The following is an 18121-nucleotide window of genomic DNA, read 5'->3' as shown; positions in this document are numbered from 1 at the left end:
TTGGTATCTCTTTTATATACAAGCATTCATATTACACCAGATATATTTACTTTATTATATTATTAAGGTAAAGAACGGTATTGTTGTGCGTTAATATCATTACATATATAAATACATGCCCACTGTATCGTAGGCATATTTACAATGGTGATTAAACTATGGTAACGTTTATCTTGTTTTTTTTGTTTGTTCTTAAATTAATTAATTAATTGAATGATTTACTTAACTGCCCCCTAAAAAATATTCAACTTTTAAATTTTCTCTTTAAAATAAAATAGGAATTCCTTGTTTATATTAAATGTCGTAAATAAAGTATACACATCTGTAGAGTAATTAGTTATTTTCTTTTATATTTTTGCCTATCACAATATTTTTAATCAAAAATTACCATAATAGAAAAAAAGTTTAAAAGGCATGTTTTAAATAAAATCCACGTAATTTCAGCAGTTTTTAAAAAAGAGGGACTTTTGACTTGCTTTACCATTATCTTTATATCAGTATGATTCTTATCTCAGGGCTACAATGAGAAGACTTGGTAGTGCAAATAGTTAAACAATTTTGTCGATTTATTTTCGAAAGTTTTGTTTGTTTATTTTGGAATTGTTAATCTAGGTTTAAAAGATTGATTTTATGTATCTGGGCAGTTACATATAGATATAACATGTTTTTAAACAGCATAAAACTTACTTTCACTTTAAATTCAGTCTTTTAATTTATGTATGTTGCAGTTTATAATACCTGTGCCCGCCAATTCATCATTTTTAACATCATAAATACTGTGATATCTTAACAGAAAAAAGTTCTGGAAATCTGAACTTGTTTTATTTAATGGAAGGTTTTTGTTTTGTTATTTTTTCTTAAAAATAACAAGTTTTTGTTGTTGACAGTTTGTGTTGTTAGTGTTTTAATTCAAGTTTAAATTGTTAATCATGGCCACTGGAAAGAACAAAAGAGATTATGCAGCTGATAAAGGTACAACTTTGTGTTTGTTATTATACACCTAGCTTGCTAGGTATTGTCTAATTGAATATGCTTGAATGTAACTTGTGTTATCATTTCATGGCGACAACAACAGCCGTTATAACACGAGTGTTCTGTTTCATACGCCTCATGTTCACCTAAAAGTTACCATGTATGTAACTTGTAGGTGAATGTTTTTTCAGATTTATTTTATTTCTTTATTATTATATATATATATATGCCTATATGTACATATGGTTGATAATTTCGCAAGCCGTAAGGAGCCACTGTCTTGCCCAAAAAAAAGCCCACAATGCGTTGGCTTTAATCCAATATCCCTGGGTTAGAGGCAGACGTCCTTACCAGTGTGCCACGACTCTGGTTCTGTAAAATGTTTTTTATTGCTGCTTGTTCTAATACAGCGACTTTTCAGTCGGTTCGCCAAATATATTAATTTTATACCCAATTGCAAAGTGCAAGATGTTTTAAAAAGAAAGCTTCAAATTTCTCATTAAATTGAAGTCTTTTTCTTTGCACACTTTTGTCGTAATCGCATACTTTTGTCGTTTGTCGTAATTCTTTGCTAATTTTGTCGTATTTACATTTTGAGTTGAATTTTGAAGGCCCGTTGGTCCGCAAAGTTTGTTTTAAATTTTACCTGTTTGTAAGCAGAAAAGGTTGAGAACCACTATTATAATACCAATAGAAATAGAAAAATTGTGGTTTCAGTATGGTGCTTATTTTATTTTTTATTTATGTGTAATATTTTCAATTGTATGATTAGAATGAAAAATGCCTAATAATGTTATTCATAAATGTTAAGAGTTACATGTTATTATCATTGCTATAAATAATAGGCTAATCATTCAAAATAGAATTGTAAAACACAAACTGTGAATATATATGGTTTGGCAATGTGATGACAATGTACTAACTTAATATATCTTGGTTCAAATGTAAAAGCCAAAGTGTAAACGGTTTAATCAGTTTAATACAGAGGACTAATAGCATACTAAAAAATCGGTATATACAACATACAAGGCCAATATTATGCATAGCAACTTTACATATTTATAACACTAGGTTGCAAATTGAAATACCAGTTACAGAATTGTGGGCAAGGCAGGTAATACTGTTACATAAGCTATGTTAGCTACCTTATATCTTTATTTATTTGCCTACTGCCTTCTTAATTTAAAACAATGTGTTTATAATTGTAATTTCATTAAACATTGTAGTGATGTTGTGTTTTTGTTTGGTGTATATGCATGATTTGCTAATTAAGACGCTATATGAATCTAATATGTGCTGAAAGATTGGCAAATCTAGTTGTTAGATGATTAACAATTGAAAAATAAGCCAGATATACAAAGAATTTTTATTGCCATCTGGTAACGCAAGCAAACATAGTTTTAAACAAGAATTTAATGAGTTAGTTTTGTGCAAGTTTTCCTTTTTTCGTTGTATTTCCAAACTTTATGTTTGTAATTCCTTTTAATCACCTTAAATTTTTCGGTGCCCTTTGCGATTAATAATATAATATATTCGGTACTTTGTGTAAAATTGGTGAACTCCACGTCAACGTTTCTGCCTGTCCACATGGAATAGTGTGAAAGTTAGCACTGTACTTAAACTTGAATATAACCACAAATAACACATATGGTATTAAAACACACCAGCATTTGCCTAATCAACTAAAGTTCATATTATTTCTTTTTGAGTTGCATATTTTGTCCTATTTATTTCTTATTTTTAAGTTGCACATGACACTCAGCTTTAATGTAGGTCCACCGGTGTGAACCTGTTGTAAAGTATTGTACAAAATATTGCATCTCAAACAGCCAATGCTCCTTAATTGATGCTATGATTATTTTGTTTATATGATTGAATATAACTTGCTTTATCCTTGCGGTTTATAAAACGACAGTCATTATAACACAAGTGTTCATACACATCAAGCTTGGACACATGACATATGATAGCAGTGACGAACCTTGAACTGGTCTTCCTCCATTGGAGGCAGCCTTGCTAACCACTCCACGGCGCCGGACGTTGTTTATCCGTTATACCTTGATTTCAAGTGTTCGTGACACATGACAGTATTCTTAAATTCAATTTGTCTATAAAGTTATTGAGCACTCACTTACATTGGATATTTAACAAAAGATTCAACAAGTACAAAGAAGTTTATTAATCACCACAAGGAAATTGTTGAAGAGAAAATATATTACTTGAATATGTTGATACATCCATACAAACAATCTGAATCGCTGTGTCTGGCTTATCTCATTGTACCCCCTTATATGTTTATATAGAAGGCCAGAGGCTTATTGTTATTATGATACAGATGAGCAGTTTTCATAGGCAGAACATTAATAAGGCCTAGATTGACTTTTTTTCCCAACTTTCAAAACAGATGACATGATATGTTTTGGAACCCTAGTTTAAGACATTAAGGCGTGTTATCCTGCCTTTAGGTGTCTATACACATGAGCAGAGCCAAAGTATATTGCAATTAACACACTAATCAAGGTTGCCTAGGTTTTACAACTATCAATGTAACTGTATTTTGCAAAACTGCAATTTACTTTGCAATGTGATTTTGTGTAAAATTCAAAAAAAACTTTGGCACTAACTTTGGGAATTTTTCATGAGTTACTTTACATTCTATCCCACACACATACATACGCATGCCTTAATCTGTTAATTTCTCCTTAAGTGTTGTATTTACATACATTACCATACCTCAAACAGGTATCAAAAAGTAGGTGAGGAGAAACAGTAGCAGGATATATTTTAAAAAATTTGCTATGTATGTTTCTATGGTAATAGATTAATTGTCACTGAATTAAACCATTTCCCAGAACAGCATTTGAATAGTGAATAGGCATAAGTCTTAAGCTTATTGGTCTAGTGTCACATTTTCCAGGGTTAATATACAATCTTTAAATGTTTGTACTGCAATATATTTTACATCTACTGCAATAGTATAATTCATTTAAATTTTATTGATTTTTCATGTTGTATTTGGACCATTTTTAGTTATTTTTATAAAGGGCTTACTATTTCTGAAAAGTGAGATACTGGAGTCGTTTTATTACCCAACTTTCCACCTGGTTTCCGGTGTTATAAAACGCTCGCGTGTTTCCAAATCTTAAGGTGCCGATGTTTTACAACAACGTTCCGTATTCTTGCGAAATTCGTCGAGCATTTTGATCGTCACTTCAGTATTAGTCATTGACCTCTTTTAACGAAGGCAGATAAGTTAGGTAATCGTAGTGGACACGGTTGAGTACTTGCTCGCAGTTCGCTCGCGCTTCTTTCTGTTTGCGTAGCCGCACCGCCGTTTATGGCACGCTCTTAAGACGCCTTATAACTTCGCGCATACTCTTGTGTGTGTGCGCGCCGCTGGAGATAGCGGTCTACAAACACCACTCCTTGCCCGCTCTTTTATGGAGCAGTCAAGCATGAACCAGGGAAGTTATCTGCTTGCCACAAACGGAGGACAGTTTCACAAAATGCCGCGCGCCTGTTACTCTTGGCAACTAAGTAGATGCCTTCATGGCAATGAACTAAGACGAACTAAATTAGCACGAAGGTTTTCGCAGAAGTGTTTTAAACAGGAAAGAAAGGATATTCTCATTGTCGTCGTTCTATGTACAGCAGACATAGAGATTATTTTACGGTTTTTGAACTGCTTATTTACACAGCAGGGAAAAGGGGCAGAATGCCCTACCTGTTCAAGCTGAGCGCCCAGCGTGAGGTCATGCCGCAATGACAGTTACGCTCGTGAAAACTTAGTTTTCACTGTAGGCGCGTGAAGGGCGAATCCAAGAAAGTAGCATATTAATTTCGTTTGTTATTCTTTGTTTTTAGAACGTTGCAAGTCGTTTTTAAGTGAATTCTGTCAAGACGACCATTCGGGTTCGGGAAAATGCTTTAAATACGGCCAGGTTTTGGTAAGTATTTTATTTCCTGTCTTTGTTTTAATGTGTAACTTAGATAACAACGTGTACTGTTAGTGTGTATTCCCGCGCTGGTTTGTGTTTAACAATTAATCCAATCCTTAAACAGAGCACGTTTCTTATTAATGGCTCACCGTGTATAGGTTTTATACCATAATGTCTTTACTAACATTGGGTTTTACGAGCGTTTAAACAAAACTGTGAAGACAACTCGCAGCTCAAAATCGAATTCTTTCGCAAGAACTCGTGTTTCTTCTTTGCCTGCAGGCGCCTTGTCAATGACAGAGCAATGTCAGTCGCAATTTTACTCTCCAACCAATTCGTGCAGTGTTCTAAATCGATTCAACTTTTAAACTGTTTACACCGGTCGGGAATATTACCACAGAAAGACCCGTGAACCGGAAATGAGTTCTGTAATTCGAAATCCTTTTCTATGACTGTGTATAAGTGCACTTGCTTTTATCTTTGATCTCTAACTAGAAAATAATCGGCAGATGCCATTTTGCGATGACGCAATCTTTACTCGACATATCAAACATTTGAGGTTATCGTAAACTAGAAATACTTCAAGAGCTTGTGGTGTACGCACACCGAAAGCCAGCCTACGTAACCGCGACCGCGAAAACAAATACTTTGGTTTAATAAACACACAACACTTCAATGGTTAAACTCATTTTGCCCGTGGTGTGAAAAAAGAAAAGCATTTGCTGCTACAAAGTCTTACTTTTTGTTTAACACAGTTGCTTAAAAGTTGCCATTTTTATCGAGTGTCATGCTGACGATTCCTAACACGTGGTCCGCTGGGCCGTTGTTGGCCTATTTTCCTGGAACTAAAAGCACGGGTATAAGAAACCATTGAACCATTGTATGGTTGACAGTTCAGCAATTGGCCGTCGTCGAAATTTTCTCTTTTTACTTACAATCAGTTTTATCTAGACGCCAGTCTTCAATAGTAATTTGCTGGGCGGGAACGGCCGCCGAAAGAATTTCTTTTGCTCATCAATGCAAAAAGAGAATAGGGCTCGGTGTCCGTTAACAGTTGGCTTGTGTTTCCTTTGGCCAACTTCGAGCATTCAGCCATCTCGTTTGTTAGGGACGAAGACGTTTCTATTCGGCTAAAGAAACTCCGGCGCTATGTTTCTATTCACGAAGGGACCATTGAAAACCGAAAAGTGGATTCGTATTGTTCGTAAACCTTCTTCGCGCGGCCAACCGTTCGTTTTAACTTCAAATTGTGCCAAGCAGTAAAATTGGCGCGGACATTCAGACAGTACTAGTCAATTTATTCACGAAACTAGATGGCGTGTTATTACAGCTATATTCTTCAGGACTGCGATTAAAAATTTAGATTCCTATTCAAAAAGTTAGAAATTAGTTAAACTGAACGTGAGAGAGACATCACTTAGCAACCATTGTCACAAACGTCCCCAGACGGCGCTCCAGTATATATTAGCCACAGTGCCAAGTAGTTCTATGTTATCGGCAACGGCATAGCGCATATAAGCTGTCATTTATCAGAGCTTTATAAATAGAACTTGCCGGAGCCAGCTGCTAGAACGACGCAGCGAGCAAGAGGCATAACGACCGTCGATTTGAGATTCATAAACCTTCGCGCTGTTCGTGCGCGAGATTTAGTGCTCGCCAATAAAGAAAAGGAGTCTTTTCTCTAACTTGTTGTACGATTTCGCTTCGCACGGAAAATTCGACTGAAGAAGTCTCACGGACTTCACGTAAATGAATAATTAATCGAATCTTGCCAGGCGTTGTATTTACGTAACTAGACGCTGATCGTGCAATTTACTTAGTTATGTCGCTCACGTATGTTTAATAATCTTACGACTGGTTAGTTCTTTACGAATAGTTCTTAGGCAAGAAATAGGATGCTGTGTTTACAGTATAGGCAGTATAGAGTTCTACTAAATATGTATACCAAAATTTTAATAAAATAAGTGATGTAGTATTAGTTGGCCAATGTGAACTAGTGTTGGGTATAGGATACTGTTACTCTATTAGCACTTAATATCCCTTATTTCCTGATTGTGTTTTAAACAATTGTTAGCACTTTTCTATAGAATAGCAGGACAACAGTTATATATTTAATAACTGTGTTTACTACCAAATGGTAGCAGAAAAGTAAATTAAAACTTGTCCCATCTTACCTCAACCTACTATAACTTGTTTTTATTTCTTAGACCAAGCTAGCACATCGTGAACAAGTAGCACTTACCATTGACCTTGAAGATCTTAAAGAATACGACTCTGATCTTGTTGAGAATGTATTGGAAAACACCCTCCGTTATCAGAAGATCTTCGCAGATGTGGTTGAAGAACTATTGCCCGATTACAAGGAGAGAGAGGTATTGATGCTAAATCATATTGTATACTACTGTGGGGTAAGATGGGATTAGTACCTAAACCGTTAACACCTGAATCTCAAAATCAACAACAGTCTATTAGAAAGGTGAGAATATGGTTAGCTGATAAAAATGCTAAGATGAAAATGGGAAAAACTGTAAAAAATGTAAAGAGAAAAGTGAATGATTGCATAGCCATCTTACCCCACTCTACTAAACTCAGTTTGGTAAAACATTTTATTATTTCCTTTGAACATGAGTTTGAAACAACATGTTTAATTCTTTATGTAGTCCAATACTTTGGACACAGTATGTTTTTGTTCTTTAATAATTTAAACCAAGCCTTTTTGGCATAGCTGGTAGTTGTACGAGAAACAGTCTTACTTTTTTGGTTTTTGGTAGACATAATGCTAGTTATATCAGTATATTGGTCGACGGTCATAATAATATAAGGTTGTTATGACTTTAGGCTACCTACAAAGATTCTTTGGATGTGTACATCGAACATAGGATGCATATGGAGCAGAGGAATCATCAGGATCCTGCAGAACACAGGGACTGGAGGAATAAATATCCATCAGAACTTATGAGGAGATATGAGGTGTGTATGGGAAATGGCTGACTTTAAATCTGGTGGGGTCTATGTGGTAGCACCCTGGGTGTTCTGTTGGGGTGATGGGCCAATCCTGGCCTAAATCCTAGTGTATAGAATAGGTAGTGTGTGGACCATAGGATTAACATTGGGGCTTTTAAGGTTGGGGGTTTTTATTAGGGGTCTTAACTGTTGTGTTAAAGGTATACTCTCGCACTTCGAATTAGGGAACATTTTTTAATTCCAATTTAAAGTTTTATTTAGAACAATCTTCTACATGTGTCTATTTTTTATATAACTTTAGGTTTAATAAATATTTTTTTCAAAGATTTTATTTTTTTTCTGTGAATTTGTAAAATGTTTCACTTATTATTTTATGTAACAACTGACACGGTCTTTTTAAAATGAGGTATTTGCATACAATGTAGTTCATGGCAGGTTAAAAGTTAGTGTATTAAGGGAAATAGTAGGACTTAATTATTAGTGCAGTTAGCAGAAATTGAAATCTTATCCTGCATTAGGAAGGAAATAATCTAGAGAAATATAACCAGTGATTGCAAATTCGCAATACATTGTTTAAGTGGTTGTTCCAAAGTTGCATAGTTTCTTTCCAACACTCTATTTTAGAGAAAAAAAAATATTACTCCCGCTCAACTTAAAAAGTGTTAAATTTTCAAGACACAGCTTATAAATATGTTATAAATGAAGCAATTCACACAGCTTATAAATGGAGAATATTTTTTATTTAATTAAAATTATATAGATATATATTTTGTTTATTATTAAAACTAGTTTGTACTTTTTATATGGTACAATAATGCAAGTTGTTAGTGCAATCCATGCTTTATGTAGTAGACACTCTATAGAGATTGATAATCAGTGAAGTGGATAATTGTGTGTGTGGCAACTTTTCTTGCATACCAATCTTGCCGGTAGCATTTTAATATGAGAATTCTTTAGCGGAGAAGTTGGAGTACAAAGTTTAATGTAAATTTTAAAACTGGTGTACATGAACTTAAAGTATTTATAGCTGTTAGTACAATCACTTTGTTGGCTTCTGTAAATAGGAAATTTCGCAAAACAGGGAAAACTAGCTGTTTTAATTTAATTTTTACAAATTATATTTAATAAAGAGTATTATTTAACAACTCTAAATATTCTTTAAGCGACTCATCTGGTATAATGAATCATTTCCCAACAAAGTCTCGCGAATTGCAGACGAAACTTTGGAAATACCTTAGGTTTTTACACCAGATGCTAAAAGATTATTTACATTATTCCTGGTAGCAGACGTAACAGAATATTTGTTAACAAATCTAACTTTTTATTTATATTTTTAAGATTTGCTTCAAGAACCTGTCGGATGAAAAGGCTCTTCCAATGCGAGATCTAAAAGCTGCTCACATCGGGAAGTTATCAACTGTACGTGGCATCGTTATAAGAGCCACCGACATCAAACCCATGATGTGTGTAGCTACATATACATGTGATAGATGTGGCGGGGAGACGTATCAACCGGTAAGTGACATTTTACATTTCATTTCAAATCAGTAATGAATATAATATATAAAATATAGCCAAGCCTTATAGTTGGGGTGGCATGGTAGGTTAGGCGTGGAAATTTTTACACTGGATAAATAATTAAAAATTACCACCCCTTAACTGAAGTAAAATTTATTTCACAGGATTGTGTGTCTAAAAAATTAAATTGTGCTTATTTTTAAATTACTTGTGTTAAAAATTACAATTACGATTAATAAAAATCGGATTTTTTATTGAATGAAGTAATTTACATCTCGCGTTAAAATGTTCAGATTTCATCCCCCACGTTTATGCCACTCGTCGTATGTCCAAGTGAGGACTGCCAAACCAACCGCAGTGGTGGTCGGCTATGTCTGCAGAATCGTGGATCTAAGTTCACCAAGTTCCAGGAGGTTAAAATTCAGGAACATGTAAGTTGTAATAATGAATATTCATACAAATTGTACTTTTATGTAATTGCTATTTGCATCAAATTTCAAGGGCAATGTATATGTTTTCTTTGTTTAATAAATCATGAAAGTGAGCGTGCCAACAAAATCTACTAATCTACTATTGATGTATTTGTATCCAATATTCGGTTTTTATAAAGGGCTAAATTTGAACTCCAATTTATGAAACTGTTGGTTCAATAAAATCGTAAAATCAACATGCTTTGTGTGTGTAATCAACAAAATCTACTATTAGTATATTTGGATACGAAATCGGCCTTCACGTGAAAATGATAATTTTTAGGTCAAAATTTCAAAATTGTTTGTTTAATAAAAATCAATATTCTTGTGCGCAAGAGTCAAACAGGCCTGGTTGCAACAATATAGCCTATATTAATAGTATAGTAGGGTGGGGAGGATGGGACACCTTTTTATTCTATTTTCTCATCCTATTTTTTTGGTAAACAGAAAACATTTAAAGATTTATAAAACCGTAAAAAACAGTATGCTTACGACTACCATGGACCGCTGTTAATTATTTAAAACATTATCAGGATATTTGGATATAATGTGCTAAAGGGGTCCATCTTCCCACCCCACTATATAAATCTATTAATCTAATAACAGAGTGACATGGTGCCTGTTGGAAACATTCCTCGGAGCTTGACTATCTACTGCAGAGGAGAGACAACTGGATGCGCATCCGCTGGCGACCACATTAGTATCACAGGTGTCTTTCTTCCAATGTTGAAGATTGGATTCCGACAAATGCAACAAGGCCTGCTCACTGATTCCTACATGGAGGCTCATGTATGTGGGGAGAATTTTTGAAATATATATGTATTATCTTATTGATATTTTTTTGTAGTTTTTGTAGTTTTTTTGTATTTTATTGATATTTTTGTAGTTTATTAATGTTTTTTTTGTGTGTTTTATTGATATTTTTGTAAAAACCTGCAAAACATTTTCGGAGATTAAAAAGTGTTGAAAGCTGGCAATTCATTATTTTTGACATTTACATTTTTTCCATAGAGAGTTGTTCGGATGAACAAGATTGAGGAAAACGAGCAAGATGAATCAGAGATGACAGAAGAAGAAATTGAGCAGATAACTCGTAAGTTCTATTTAATCTGGCTTTAAATTTTAGTTTTATTCAATTTTATTCAACCTGTTTTAAAAAGATGAACTCACTGTTTATATGGGAAACCTCATTTATTGAGTGGCGAATGCAATATTCTTTGTGTCTGCATGTTTGTATGGACACTTAACAGCGGGGTAAAGTTTTGTTACACTTAAGTTAAAGCTGGGGTACCAAAACATGATGTGAATTTTTTTCAACATAGTGGAACCCTCATCGTTATTTATATGCTTTTTTTGTGGATGATTAACCCCCAAGTTTCGTCTCTGTTTACCATAAAGAATGAAACAAGCAACACGCAATGTCATGAAAAGCTTCCAAAAAACTCTTAAAGCCATTTAATAAATAAATGGGACCAATAGATGTGACCGCCAAGCATGATTTTAACTGAGTAACTTGTAGTAAAATGTATAGACAAGATAACGCATTAATTGTAAAGCATGTGGGTTTTTATCAATTCTTACTTTAGCAAAGTGCTTGGTAAAATAAATTTGAAATAACCCAAGTACACAAATGACTCACACTGCTGTATCTATATGACTCACCCTTAACAATTGCTTGCTATTTATGTTAAAATAAATAAACTACTTATCGTTTTGCAGAGGATGATTTTTACGATAAACTTGCGAACTCAATTGCCCCCGAAATTTACGGACACGAGGATATTAAGAAAGCCCTTCTTCTTCTTCTTGTTGGTGGTGTGGATAGGAATGCTAATGGTAAGCCTCTAATCTTGATAAAAGATATCACATTTTTGCCGTTTTATCCGCGGCGGGATAAGCAATTTGCGTGATCTCTGGCTCAATTAAATTGGGTATAAATTGGGTATCCACAGCGTGTTTTAACGACTGTCATTTTATTTCCTGCATTTTTTTCATTGAAAACTTAGAAGAGGTAATAAAAAGTTATGTTATGTTACCTCAGGTATGAAAATCAGAGGAAATATCAACATCTGTTTGATGGGAGACCCTGGTGTCGCCAAGTCCCAATTGCTTTCTTACATTGACCGAATTGCCCCAAGAAGTCAATACACTACAGGTCGTGGATCATCTGGTGTGGGTCTTACTGCTGCAGTAATGAAGGTATTTTGAATTTTTTTTAAAGACTAGAGAATAAAACATTCATTATCTAAATCTTCTGTCCTTTTTTTGGATTAAAAATAAAAAAAATACGATGGGGTGCTGACTGCTGAGTAGTTCTTTGGGGACTGAGCAATATATAGTTAATATCTAAACTTCGCGTATTTTTTTTTCTTACTTTTTACTACTTAGGAAATTACGTTGAATGGTCCAACTTTAGGCTTATTTAAGAAAAAAAACAATTAAATATATTTATTTCCTACTTTTTGTGTCAAAAAGATAAAAATATAAACACTTCAAAACGTTGCTTTGTTTGCAACAAACATTTGTGTATTAGTTTAAACCAGTTTTTATAAAGCTCTGATTATGATTAAACTATGTGTAATAAAAATGTCTTATCCACATACCAAGACAAGGATTCATTTACTCTTGTCACATATTTGCTTAGTCATTACGTAATTCCTTACAAACATGCCTAATCATCATTTATCCTATATTACCTGCTATATCATGATAATGTAATTCCATCAAAGATCTTCTGCAAAAGTAGTTAATGTATCAAGGTTTTAACAATATATACATTTAGTTTATCTTCTAAGTATCTTTTAAGTGTATGGGGTAAGATGGGATACCGTTAGTACTTAAATCCCATGTACTTTAGTCATGCTTTTAACAATAAACAAAGCTTTTTCAGAGTAGTAGAACTACAGCTATATAATGCTGTAAATATTCTTTGTTTATTACCAAATGTGACGGGAAAGAATGAAAATATGCTCATCTTACCCCACCCTACTATACCCGATATGAAAAAATATAAAATTTAACATAAGATCTGGCAGCAGGAATTCGTAATTTTGAAACATAGATTTTGACTTTTTTAGCTTAAGCAAGCTCAGTTTATATTTATAATTTATTTTATTTCCTTTATAACTTTCAATTTTAACCCAGGACCCGGTTACAAACGAGATTGTAGTTGAGGGGGGTGCGTTGGTTCTTGCTGACCAGGGTGTCTGCTGTATTGACGAGTTTGATAAAATGATGGACAGTGATCGAACAGCCATACACGAGGTTATGGAACAACAAACTATCTCAATCGCAAAGGTGAGAATTTGTCTCTTAGTTGCAGAATAATATATAATAGCTGCCTATCCAACATATATATCCAGCCACATACCTAACAACTATATCACATTTTACAATTTACCTACAAAAAAAACACATTTTAGATTTAGTCATGTTTTCTATTTCACATTGTCTGTAATAGAAGCAATCGTTTAATGTTATTTTTATTATTATATAAAATGGCTTATATGAACCATTTTAACAGGCTGGTATAATGGCTTCACTGAATGCTCGCGTGTCAATCCTCGCTGCAGCCAACCCTGCATACGGTCGCTACAACCCAAAGAAATCAATTGAACACAACATCCAATTACCGGCTGCTCTTCTTTCAAGATTTGATCTTCTCTGGCTGATTCAGGACAAACCGGATCGCGAAAATGATCTCAGGTGATGCACAAGTGATCCAAGCATATGTGCAATAATGTTGGTTTAAATCGGAGCTTTCTTAACTTTTTTGCTCTAACTCATTTTATCTTAATTTCCAAGACCCTTCACAGTTAACACTTAGCAGTATAACACATGCATTTCTTTGTATAAAATTGTTATCTGTTCGGCAAAATACAGTTTAGGCAGGTTTAAATATTGTTTGTGCTAAAGAAGAAATTTGGACTTTTTTTATATCTTTCTTGTGCCCCCATTTTTTTACCTGTTGTCCGACATATCTAATTTTTACCTCATTATCCAACCTTGCAACTACTTCTAGAAGGATAGCTTTTTGTGAACACCCAAATCTTTCCACAACTTTTTTTTGTGAAACCGACTTTGCTGTTATATTACCAAAATTTTCTTTGTAGATTGGCGCAGCACATCACATATGTGCATATGCATTCGGTCCATCCACCTTTGCAATTCCAACCTATAGACATGCGGCTTATGAGGTTTGTGATTGTCACTTGATTAAATATATATACTAGGAAAGACGGGACACCTTTGACACATAATATCCAAATATCTTTGTTTACTACCAAATGGAATGAGAAAATAGATTGAAAAAATTTCCCATCTTCCCTCATCTGATGTCTGTTTTAATTTATTTGTTCTATTAACATTTGCATTTTGTAACATAGGAAATACATAGCTCTGTGTAAAAGCAAGCACCCTGTTGTTCCTCTGGAATTGCGTGATTACATCACAGCAGCTTATGTTGAATTACGTAAAGAAGCTCGTGCCAGCAATGACGCTACGTTCACATCCGCTCGTACCCTTCTGTCCATTCTACGCATTGCCACCGCACTGGTAAGTGTGAAAATAATTCCTACATAAAAAGCTCCATTTTCGCAGTTTACTTGCAGGTTTGGACCGGTGCACCAGATTATATAAGATTTCTATTGCACTTGTCCCGGCCTTCAAATACTGCTGAACATTCTACGTTTAATAAAAGCTGTATATATCTAACGTTAAAGTAACTATCTTATAAATAACTGCAAATCTGAGGTATATCTATCTATATAGCTAACAACTGTATCACATTTTACAGTTTACTTAAAACGTACCACACTTTAAGATTCATGTTTTGTAGTATTTATAAAATAATAAGTTATCACTATCAGTTCATTACCCCTGGTAAAACAAAACTGCGGCGCTGCAGGTCGGTGTGGGTGGGTGCATGAATCGTTGTGAATTATTGCACTTCCCTAGACTGGTCTGCTTGTCGCATTTACTTCGAAATTTCGGAAATTTTTTCAATTTGTTAAATCCTCCATATGTATGTGACCAGTCAGTCTATACGCATTAGTCCTCTTACCTAAGTTAAGCAGCAGGAGTACTGGTTTAAGGCCTAAATCTACAGTCTGTAACATGCCGGTGTGTAGGACTTTTTTACAGTAAATAATATAATGTTGCCAGAATTTGTAGTTCAATAAAAGCTTGGGTGGGTGCTGTTTATTAGTTGATTGATTGATTGATTAAATGAATGAATGAATGCCCAAGGTCACAAACGCCCACAATTGTGGCAGCGACTGGCCTTGAACAGAGGGGGGCTTAGTTAATTATGAATTACGACTTTTTAAACAAATTCAAGTCTTGGTAATTGGAATCGGTCAATACCAGATGCAAATCAAGTTCAATGTTGCATTGCACTGTTATTGATCTAGTTCCCATTCATCAAATGTTCAACACACCAATTAGTAATGGCATGTCTTGTCCTATTTGGTTGTAAACAAGAATATTTATTATAGAACTGTAGCTCAGGGACTATCCTACCTTACTTTATCTCTAGTTAAATTCTGTCAACACTGGCTTCTTACTGCTACCTTTATGGGCTTATGTGTCCTTGGGTAAGACACCTGATGGCAATTGCTACAACCCAGTAGTCACTTATGGGTTCTAGGTTGTCTAAATTATCAGCAATACATAAAAAAATAAAAAGTTCACAAAAAATAATCAATTGTAGGATGACATGAAGTGTATAAACACCCGACCTATACTGACTGTCGTTTTCCCCCACGCACGGATAAAGCAAGTTGCATTTATTCTTGCACTCATTTATTCAACACCATATAAAACTATCTTGTTCTTTAACACATGCCCTATATCTAAGGCTCGTTTACGACTCGCTGACGTAGTAGAAAAAGATGACGTCAACGAAGCAATGCGAATGATGGAAATGTCGAAAGATACTCTGAATCCCGGATCGGAAAATATTCAACGGTAAGATTGTTGTAACATTAAACCAACCATATATTTAGTAGGGTGGGGTAAGATATTTTTATTCCACTTTATTGTCCCATTCGGTAGTAAACGTAATATTAAATAAAAGAATTATGTACCTGTGGCCCACATCATTCTTAAAGAGGGTTGTTTATTGTTCTAAACACCATTAGGAAATATAAGATTATTTGTGTTCTAACGCTATCCCATCTTACCCTGCAGTACTATATACTGTTAATACTCCGCTTTTACTTGCATTTACCACAATTTGTTTTCTTCAGAAAACAACGACCTACTGACGCGATCTTCCAAATATTGCGCGACATGGCGCCACAAGATGGCAGCAACACGGTGTCCAGTGTCAGAGTTGCTGACGCCAGACAACGCTGTGTTGCTAAAGGTTTCACTCCAGACCAATTTGACGAAGCTGTTGAAGAATATGAAGCTTTGAATGTGTGGCTGCTAAACACGGCCAAGACACGTCTCACTTTTATATAATGCATATCATTCTGCTGCTACAAGTTTTGTATATACAGAAGACATTTTGTCCCCAAACAATTATGTTGTACTAGTTGTGTTTTATAGTCTTTGCGAAAAGCTATTAACTGCCAAATAAAAAGTCACCATTTTTCAATTACCGATGATGTGGTATAGTATGTATAGCTAATAGAGCCAAAAATAAAGTTAAGTGAGTCATACAAATCCTGTATTAAATGTAGGTTGGGTAGCTTTGATATTAAATAACTTTATTTGTCTCTTCGATTACGGTAGTGAAGTTAAAAAAAACGTTTAAATCGAATAGACTCGACAAAGCCATAGTTGTTAAAACCGTATTTTATTTGGAAGAAAATAAGCGTGTACGCATCACCTAGTATATAAACAAGTTATGTTTATTTACTTTCGAATTGTACTTTTAATAGAAACAAAAGTATGTAGGACATTACAATAGGATAGTTTAGGCGCGTAAAAGTTCTTGAAGGCCAGACGAAACACAAGAAACCTAAAAATGTAAATTGCAATTAACGTAGGATGTAGGACGCGCGCCTGCATCCCTAACCACTACCTTAAAATGTAGCTTAAAGGTCGCTGTAGTTTACAGTACACTATCTACACATATTTACAACGGGCGTATGCATACAAATAAACTAACTAGAGGTTAGCATCAGTGTTCCCCAGTCGGGGATCGTATGACCAGTGTTCACAATCGTCCTAACTTATGCCAGAAAACACTTTGTGTATAGTTAGTTCGGTTTTGTTATTTTTAGTACAAGGTTACAACGTTTTCAGATTAAGTGGGCATTACGCTGTGATTGATCATCTAGCACCATTTTAAAGCTACGCTAGAATAAATAATCCACTTTAAATAACATACGATGTATACCTTATATGTGTCAACAAGGTGGGTTACAAAAAATCCATTGCAATAAAACGTAATAACGACTGCGGTAGCTAAGCCACGTGAAATCGTGAATACTCATGTTTCATTCATAATATATTATGCTACAACAGAAACTTTGTTAGGGCCTGACAATGCAGTCAGAATCAACTCTTTCTGGTTTGCCAAAAATTCCAGGCGTTGTTGACAATCTGCCTGACCCAAGGATTCGGGAACGAAACCGAGTCTACAATGATCCAATCGTAGACGTTCCAATCATTGAAAATAAAAGCAAGTTTAACTTTTTACCCATGTTTTACTCGGCCTTGTATTATCCTATGTTTAAACCAATCGAATACTTTCAAAAATTTGCCGACAGCATTCGTGTGACGAAGCCGCGACGATATTATCATCATAAATATCCTCGTGTGCCAAACATATGGGAATGCTCAGTGGAAGATTATGTTTGTGTGTACGAGGCAGAGGCTCAGTTCAGAAGGGACCAGAAGGTGGACCAAGAAATAATTGAAGTCATTAAACGACGACTGACAGCGTGCCAGATCCAAAACCAGAATGTTGACATGGAGAAGTGCAAGGAGATCAAAATGATGGAGCAGCAAGCCACACATGCGTGGCAGGTGAAGTACGGTGACATTGGTAGCGCCCTGACTGCACGAAAAGTCCTACAGAAGCAGAAGAATCGTTATATTGAAGATAGATACCTGGCAAGGGTTGCCGGATCCAGTTAAATATTTGGACTTTATTTTGTTGAACATTTAAGTGATATATGAAATACTGGTGTTTATCATTATGACAACCAAGCCAAATTGTTCCATAGTTTCTTTACATGCTGTGGTAGTTTGTGTCAAATAATAATTTATCTCATATTTTGTGTGTTGTTTATGGTTAGATGTAGG

General features: G+C 34.8%; 2 protein-coding genes, 1 long non-coding RNA gene and 3 other non-coding genes across 6 annotated transcripts; 5 read left to right on the top strand and 1 right to left on the bottom strand.

Moving 5' to 3' along the window:
* The first annotated feature begins 865 nt into the window (after positions 1-865).
* Positions 866-16466, top strand: LOC100179437 (DNA replication licensing factor mcm7-B). Its single transcript, XM_002128075.3, has 16 exons — positions 866-972; positions 4837-4919; positions 7118-7282; positions 7749-7880; positions 9213-9389; positions 9686-9823; positions 10469-10651; positions 10874-10955; positions 11582-11698; positions 11904-12061; positions 13007-13159; positions 13386-13567; positions 13975-14058; positions 14248-14416; positions 15720-15829; positions 16111-16466. The coding sequence occupies exons 1-16, from the start codon at positions 930-932 to the stop codon at positions 16325-16327; spliced, it is 2193 nt and encodes a 730-aa protein (XP_002128111.2). The 5' UTR covers positions 866-929; the 3' UTR covers positions 16328-16466.
* Positions 1204-4841, bottom strand: LOC113475044. Its single transcript, XR_003396784.1, has 2 exons — positions 2954-4841; positions 1204-2551 (listed from the first exon to the last, which is right to left on the bottom strand). It is a non-coding gene; the product is annotated as an uncharacterized LOC113475044 (long non-coding RNA).
* On the top strand, positions 14442-14542 carry mir92b (microRNA 92b). Its single transcript, NR_032336.1, has one exon. It is a non-coding gene; the product is annotated as a microRNA 92b (primary transcript).
* Positions 14771-14822, top strand: mir92e (microRNA 92e). Its single transcript, NR_034338.1, has one exon. It is a non-coding gene; the product is annotated as a microRNA 92e (primary transcript).
* On the top strand, positions 15217-15271 carry mir4038 (microRNA 4038). The gene has a single exon (NR_034431.1). It is a non-coding gene; the product is annotated as a microRNA 4038 (primary transcript).
* Positions 16467-17312: 846 nt separating the features above from the next.
* LOC100182566 (NADH dehydrogenase [ubiquinone] 1 beta subcomplex subunit 10-like) lies at positions 17313-18115 on the top strand. Its single transcript, XM_004225543.4, has one exon. The coding sequence runs from the start codon at positions 17360-17362 to the stop codon at positions 17951-17953; it is 594 nt and encodes a 197-aa protein (XP_004225591.1). The 5' UTR covers positions 17313-17359; the 3' UTR covers positions 17954-18115.
* Positions 18116-18121: the final 6 nt, after the last annotated feature.

Source organism: Ciona intestinalis, chromosome 1 (assembly GCF_000224145.3).
Source record: "Ciona intestinalis chromosome 1, KH, whole genome shotgun sequence".
Lineage (NCBI taxonomy): Eukaryota > Metazoa > Chordata > Ascidiacea > Phlebobranchia > Cionidae > Ciona > Ciona intestinalis.
Note: the sequence above shows the minus strand (reverse complement) of the source record. Positions and strands in the feature narration are given on the sequence as shown.